A 7,216-nucleotide genomic window follows, 5' to 3' on the forward strand; every position below is an offset into this window, starting at 1 on the left:
TTAAATTATGAATAAATAGAATTAAGTTAAAGGATTTCAAACCCACTAAAATAATTCCTTTAATTATTTTAGCATTATTTACTTAAATAATAAGTGAAGCTCATTAGAGAGAGAAGGCTAAATTCACTAACTGCCCATCTCCAAGAACAATTATAATCTCTTGATTTCTTCTTTGCTATTGTAGAAGAAAAAAAAAGAATATGCATAGATATTTTCTGTTCACTTTCTCTTCTAGGTAATTTAAAAAGGATTGATTTGACATCAAATTTAATATCTGAGATTGATGAAGATGCTTTCAGAGAACTTCCCCAGCTTCGGGAACTTGTCCTTCGTGACAACAGAATCAGACAGCTCCCAGAGTTACCAGCCACTCTGACCTTCATTGATATCAGCAATAATAGGCTGGGCCGAAAAGGGATAAAACAAGAAGCATTTAAAGTAAGCTTGGGATTTCTCTGTGTCTCTCTGTCTCTCTCCTCTTCCTCCTTTTCCTCCTCTCCTCCTCCTCATCACCATTCTTCTTCCTCTTTCCCTCACTCTCTTCTCTTCTCCTCTCCTCTTTCTCATACAACATTTAACTTTAAAAAATATTTGAGAGAGAAACAAAACAACTTGCAGATGTTTTGTTTTGATTTTTTTATAAGAAATATGAACTCCTTATCTCCCTCAATTCAAGAAAAATAAACAACCAAAGAAGGGGTCTTCCTAAAAGTCATGGGAAACAATTGTGATTATCATCAAGAAGAATTCATCTTCTTGTCCAACACGCAGGCCGTGCTGGCCTCATTTGAAATGTGTATTGATTATTAAAAGCTACCTATCTCTGCTATAGTTGTTCATCACCAAAGTCTAAGACATGTTTGTGTTCCCACTGTACATTATTTTGTTTTTTAAGAGCTGTATGAGGAATGAGAGTAAAAGTTAAATTATAATAGGTCTTACTTTTCACCAAATTCTTGTCTTTGGTTTTTTAATAGGATATGTATGATCTCCATCATCTTTACATTACGGATAATAACTTGGACCACATTCCACTCCCATTGCCTGCAAACCTCCGAGCTCTCCATCTCCAGGTAGGCTTTTAGAAAGGAAAAAAATGGGACAAAGAATAATGTCCCATTTCAGAGAGAAAACAGATGGCAAAGGGACTGGCTTATTTCATTGGCAAATATATTCATCTTCCCAAAATAATTTGGTAGAAGGAAATGTCATTTTTTAAATTTGAGTTCTGAATCAGATAACTTTTGTTTATATTCTTTCTCTATAATTCACTATTTCAGTTATATTAGACCAGTTATTTAATCTCAAGATCCTAATTTGTAAAGTGAAGGGAGGTGTTTGGACAAAAGCTCCCTTCAACTCTAAATCTATGATCCTATGCTCTCTTTTCATTCTGAAAATAAGAAATTATAATAACAATTGTTCTGGCCACCTATTAATTTCCTGTAACACTCTAAAAACTTAGTAACTTGTCCTTCTGCATTAGCCATGGTTTATTTGACATGTTTCTCTAAAAGAAAACATACAAGACAACTACTTAAGAACTTTGTAAGATAGTAGAGTGGGGAGAGATATTTACTTTTAGTGGCAGGAAGGAAAACAAGGCATCACAGGATCCTAGATCTAGAAATGGAAGGGGATCTCAGAGGCTATCTAATCTAGCCCCATTATTTTACATATGAGGAAACTGAGACCCAGATAAGGGAAATGACTTTGACCAAGACCACACACTGAGATCATTCAAACTTACAACTCCATTTTGTTATTTAGCTTCTGGGGTAAAATCTTTTTCAAAATTCCATATCAAGCTTTGTATGAGAATTCACATTTGTTCCTTTTACTTTTTGAGAGCAGGGCAGGAAGCAGTCCCACAACCATTTTTTTAAGAAATTCTTGCTTCTTTTCTCTCAAAACTAATTTTATGGTAAGATTTAGGGTTATCCTTTCCTTGATTAAGCTTTACTTTTCTTTAGGAGGAATCACTGGAAAGACATTTTCCAAAATGTTGGCTGACCTGACAGCTCCTACATAAAGATCCACTTTCCTCAAGTGAATAACAGACATGTTCATCGAAAATAAATGTTTTGACTCAAGTAATGATCAAAATATGAGCAGCTAGCTGGTGCAGTAGATAGAGCACTGGGCTTGGAGTTAGGAAGACTCATCTTCATGAGTTCAAATCTGGCCTCATACATTTAAAATCAGTGTTACCTTGGGCAAGTCACTTGACCCTATTGGCCTCAGTTTCCTCATCTGTAAAATGAGATGGGGAAGGAAATGGCAAACCATTCCAGTATCTTTGTCAAGAAAACTCCAAATGGGGTCATAGAGAGTTGGACATGATTGTAACAACTAACCAAGAAGAAGAAATGATTTTAAATAAATTTCTACTTCTTTTGAGAATGGGAATTTCTAACCTATGGGATAAGTCACACTCCCTTCATAATTATTTCTGAGTATATGTATTAGATATCTGGAAGTGAGACTCCATTTATGCCCAGAGTAGCAAAAAGTAGATACATCCAAAATTGCATAGCAGTAATATCCTATAGAACCACAAGATGGCATTGATATGTAGGGAAATTCCATCTGTATGTCACAGAACCATAGTTTTAGATCCAGAAGGTACCTTAGAGGACATTTCACCCAACTTCCTTATTGTACAGTTGAGGAAACTGAGGCCTAAGGTAAAAGAGGTAAATAGCTACAAGGTTAGAATTTGAACACTCATGCTGACCCCACATCTATTATTCTCTTTTTCCTTATTGTCTCACTGTTTAATAGGATGGGTTGTTAGTGCTTGGAGCAATTATCTAGATTGTCTTCCTTTCATTTAGCAGATGAGAAAATTAAAGTCCAGGGAGTTTGAGTGATTTGCCCAAACTCATATGAGTAATGGGAATAAAAATATCACTTACATCCTGGGGTTGTTTTGAAGACAAAATGAAATAACTGGTTAAATGACTTGCCCAGGATCATACTGCTAATAAACATTTTGAACTCAATGTTCTAGGTTGCAGAGAAGGTAAAGCTCTTCCTAACTTGAGACAAAATTCTATGCATGGTGGACTGGACTAGATTCCCTCATCAACTTCTGAAGAAAATATTCCTTCCTATATGAATTAATTTTACCTTCATAAGAACCAGTAGAATGTGAAATTAAAGACAAGATCTTTGAGTCCCTACATGCACCCATACCATTGCTCTTTTAATTCCAATATGACTACATTTAAAAAACAGAAAAAGAAGAAAACAAAGAAAAAAACATAAGTTTATGAGCATGAAGTCCATCTTAGACAGCAAGAAGGAGAAAAAAAGCATCTGCTTCTATTTTTTTCAAGGATCCTTAAAAGGAAGAAAGGATTTTGTACCTCTCAGTTTCAGGCTCTACTGAAACTGGACTTTTGTCAGATTTACTTGGCGATTAAGGTGCTCTCTGCTGAAATACCATGAATTCAATTTGAGGTGCAGCATGGTATAATGGACAGAGAGCTGGCAAGACCTGAGTTAAAGCCTCATACATAGACTAGCTATGAGATCTGGGCAAGTCATTTCTCCATGTCTAAGGAAACTCTGTAAGACTAATATTTTTTGTATAGTAGGTAATGATCTTTAGAAGTAGGAGTTTTTAATAACCATAGCTAGCATTTACATTGCACTTTGATGCTTATATATAATTTGTATATAATATCTCCTTTTATTCTCACATCAACCCTAGGAGGTAGGAGCTGTCCCCATCTTACAGCTGAAAAAATGAGGCTAAAAGTTTCAATGATCTTACCAGGATCATATAGTTAGTATATATCTAATGCAGGATTCAAAAATGTAGGTCTTCCTAACTCATTTTCAACATTCTATGCTCTCTACCAACTAGCTACCTGTTCTTCCCTACCCTGGTGAAATCATAGATATGTTTTAAAAGAAAAAAATGTTTTCAGTGATAGTCCACTATTTCCTTATTGCCAAGCAAACTTTAAGGTTTATGACTTCACAAATAATAGCTCAAAGTCACAAAGTGATTCTCAAGGAAATGGAGGTGGTGAGGTAGAGCTTTTCATTTAGTTAATTTCAAAGTAAACTACAAAGATTTTATATGATTTATGGTGGCTATATGTGGACTAGAGTCAACATGGTGTTGAATACAAAGCAGGCTGCTGAGCTCTAGGTTCAAATCCTCTCCCTGAAATATAACTGGTTATCTAAACCTGGGGATTTAAATCATTTAAGCTCCTAATATCCCCCAGGCAACTCAGCAAGGTTCTAGGTTGCAGAGAAGGCAAAGAATTTTATTAACATATTTATTATGATATAAGGAAGAGTGGAGAAATAAGTTTAGGGTTATTTATTAATGATGATGAGAGGGAGGAGGCCATGGAATAGAGTAAGGGAAGGAAGAGCAATGATGAGATGATTATGAGGTCTGTAGAAATATCAGGTAATGTGGTCCAAAGTTGGTTCATTGACCAAACTTGGTTCAATAATCAAAGTGAGTGCCTCGAAGACATATGGAACAAAGATACCTTTTGAGCTTTGTTGTTGTCGAGTCATTTTTAGTCATGTATTACTCTCTAAGACCCCATTTTATTGGCAAAGACACTGGACTGGTTTACCATTTCCTTCTCTAGCTCATTTTACAGATAAGGAAATGGAGGCAAACAGGGTGAAATGACTTGCTCAGGGTCTCACATACAATAAGTGTCTCATGTCAGATTTGAACTGAGGAAGATGAGTCTTCCTGAATCCAAGACCCATAGTCTATCCACTGTATTGTCTACTTGCCCTTTTGAGATTTGAGGATGGAGGCAAAAATAGGAGCTTGCATTAGATTGGGAAAGATGGAAGAAAAAAAATACACAATTGTACTAGCTGGAGCATTGATCTTGGAATAACATACATGACTTCAGATCTGGCTCAGACATTTATGAGTTTGTGTGATCTTAGGTTGAGCACTTAAACTCTCCAAGCATTCATTTCATTATTGATAAAAATGAACCAATATAAATTGTATTATCTCCTTCAGAGGATGTTGGGGGAAGGTCCTTTTTAAATCTTAAAGTCATCCCTTATGATTTCTTATGCACAAGGGAAATTAAGGCCAAAAACTGAGTTTATAATATGGTTGTTTGTATTCCCTTTGTAGAATAACAACATTCTGGAGATGCACGAAGATACTTTCTGCAATGTTAAAAACCTGACCTATGTACGCAAGGCTCTGGAAGACATTCGGCTGGATGGGAACCCCATCAATTTGAGTAAAACTCCGCAGGCATACATGTGTCTACCTCGCCTGCCAATTGGGAGCCTGGTCTAAGCCAAATTCAGGGTTTGGGCAATACGTTGTGCTAACAGCAAAAGAATAGTGATTAATGTACTAGCACAGAAAAAGCTATGCATTATTTACTGATTTGCATTTGGAAATTTGTTATACATTAAAATAAACCACAAACAGATGAAGTGAAAAAAAAATTTAAATATAGGACATCAGCACAGAAATACATAATGCAATACCAAACTTCCAAGCTAAGCAAATTTAAATAGAAAATATATAACATTTTTATACTTAAAAAGTTCCCATACAATTTACAATATGTATGATTTAAAACTAATTATTCCATAAATTAAGATTTATTATAAATAAGACAGCCACATATACTTTCAGTATTTATCCAAGTTTTGTTATTATAATCAGATTTTTTAATGAAACTATTATGCTGTTTTCCCTAAATCATTAGATTTTGGATTATTGTGAAGAAATAAAATTATTAGAAAATTATCTTGATTTGGAAAATATTGATTATTGTGTTGACTTTCCACAACCACTGACTCTCTTACCATACCCTACTCTTCCCCAGACAGGGATATCCAGCATACCAGCATTTTCTCTGTCTCCTCTGCCTGGAATGATTTTCCTCTCCCTCTCTGCCTACTAACCCCCTTAATTTAAGTCTCTCCCAAAATCCCTTCTTTCATTAGGCCCCTCTTAAGTCTATTTCTTTCCTTTCCTCTGTTAAGTATTTCCTATTTATCCTATACAAATCTTGCTCTGAATATATTTGTTTGTATGTTGTATTTCCCATTAGATTTTAAACTCCTTGAGGGCTAGGGTGACATTTTACTTCTTTTTGTACTCCTAACACTCAGCTTAGTGCCTGGCACACAGTAGGCACTTGATAAATGTTTATCAATGGACTGACTGAGCTAGGCGACATAGTGAATACCAAAGCCTTGAGAATCAGGAAAACTTGTGTTCAAATCCAATATCTTACTAGCTGTGTGACCCTAGATAAATCACCTAACCTTTCTTAGCCTTATTTTTTTTTCTCAAATGTAAAATAGGAATCATAACAGCACCTACCTTCCAGGATTGTTATGAGGATAGAATGATATATTTCTAAGGCATTTTGAAAATCTTAAAGCTCTATAGAAATGCTAGTTATCATTATTATTATTATTTTAGTAAAGGCCAGTCTCCAAAGCCACCATCTGTCCCCAGAACCCAGTATTTATTGTTAACTAGTGCACTTAAATTCCTCCTCTGCCATGGGCCTCCAATCCTTAAGAAGTTGGTCTCCCAAGTCATAGAGAGGGTGTTGGCTTTCAGTAGTAGAGTTTTCCAATGATGAAGCTGCCCATAGGAATGGACAGAAGACTGATCTTCCTGAGTTCCATCCATCGTCGGGCATTTACTAGCTGTGTGACTCTGGGCAAGTCACTTACCTCACCTACTTCAGTTTTCTCACTGTAAAACGAATTAGAAAAGGAAATGGAAAACTACTCCGCTACTGCCAAGAAAACTCCAGCATCAGTCACAGAGTTAGATGTGACTGGAAAATTATTAAATAACAATATGCCCATGAAATCACAAATCCAGTTCTTCACCCTATAATTGTGAGATGCAACCTGTAGGTAGACAGCTGCTGACTTGGGTTCAAATTCTGCTTCTAACAAGTCCTTACTGTGTAAGCAAGTCTCTTAAACTCTCAGTGTCTTGATGCACTAAGCCTTCCAATTATAACTACATTCATACAGGAAGCTTCTCGGTGGAAATTCTCTAAATCAATGATATCAAAGGTCTGGCCTCCCCAGAAATCCAGACATATTTTTGTCTTCTAACTCAGGAGCTAAGTATACAGCAAGCTGTTGTTCAGTCTTTTCCCAGTTGTGTTGACTCTTCAGAAACCCATTTGGGGCTTTCATCCCAAAGATACTGGAATGA

The 7,216-nt window shown here is 35.9% G+C and overlaps 1 protein-coding gene across 1 annotated transcript; it reads left to right on the top strand.

The window, feature by feature from the left end:
- Nucleotides 1-235: 235 nt before the first annotated feature.
- Nucleotides 236-5,311, top strand: LOC123254226 (epiphycan; the record flags this gene model as incomplete). Its single annotated transcript, XM_044683279.1, has 3 exons — nt 236-438; nt 978-1,073; nt 5,141-5,311. Coding segments are annotated over 3 exons (470 nt in total), but the record flags the coding sequence as incomplete, so codon positions are not given.
- Between the last annotated feature and the right edge of the window lie 1,905 nt (nt 5,312-7,216).

The sequence above is a fragment of the Gracilinanus agilis genome, unplaced genomic scaffold, assembly GCF_016433145.1.
Source record: "Gracilinanus agilis isolate LMUSP501 unplaced genomic scaffold, AgileGrace unplaced_scaffold18011, whole genome shotgun sequence".
NCBI lineage: Eukaryota > Metazoa > Chordata > Mammalia > Didelphimorphia > Didelphidae > Gracilinanus > Gracilinanus agilis.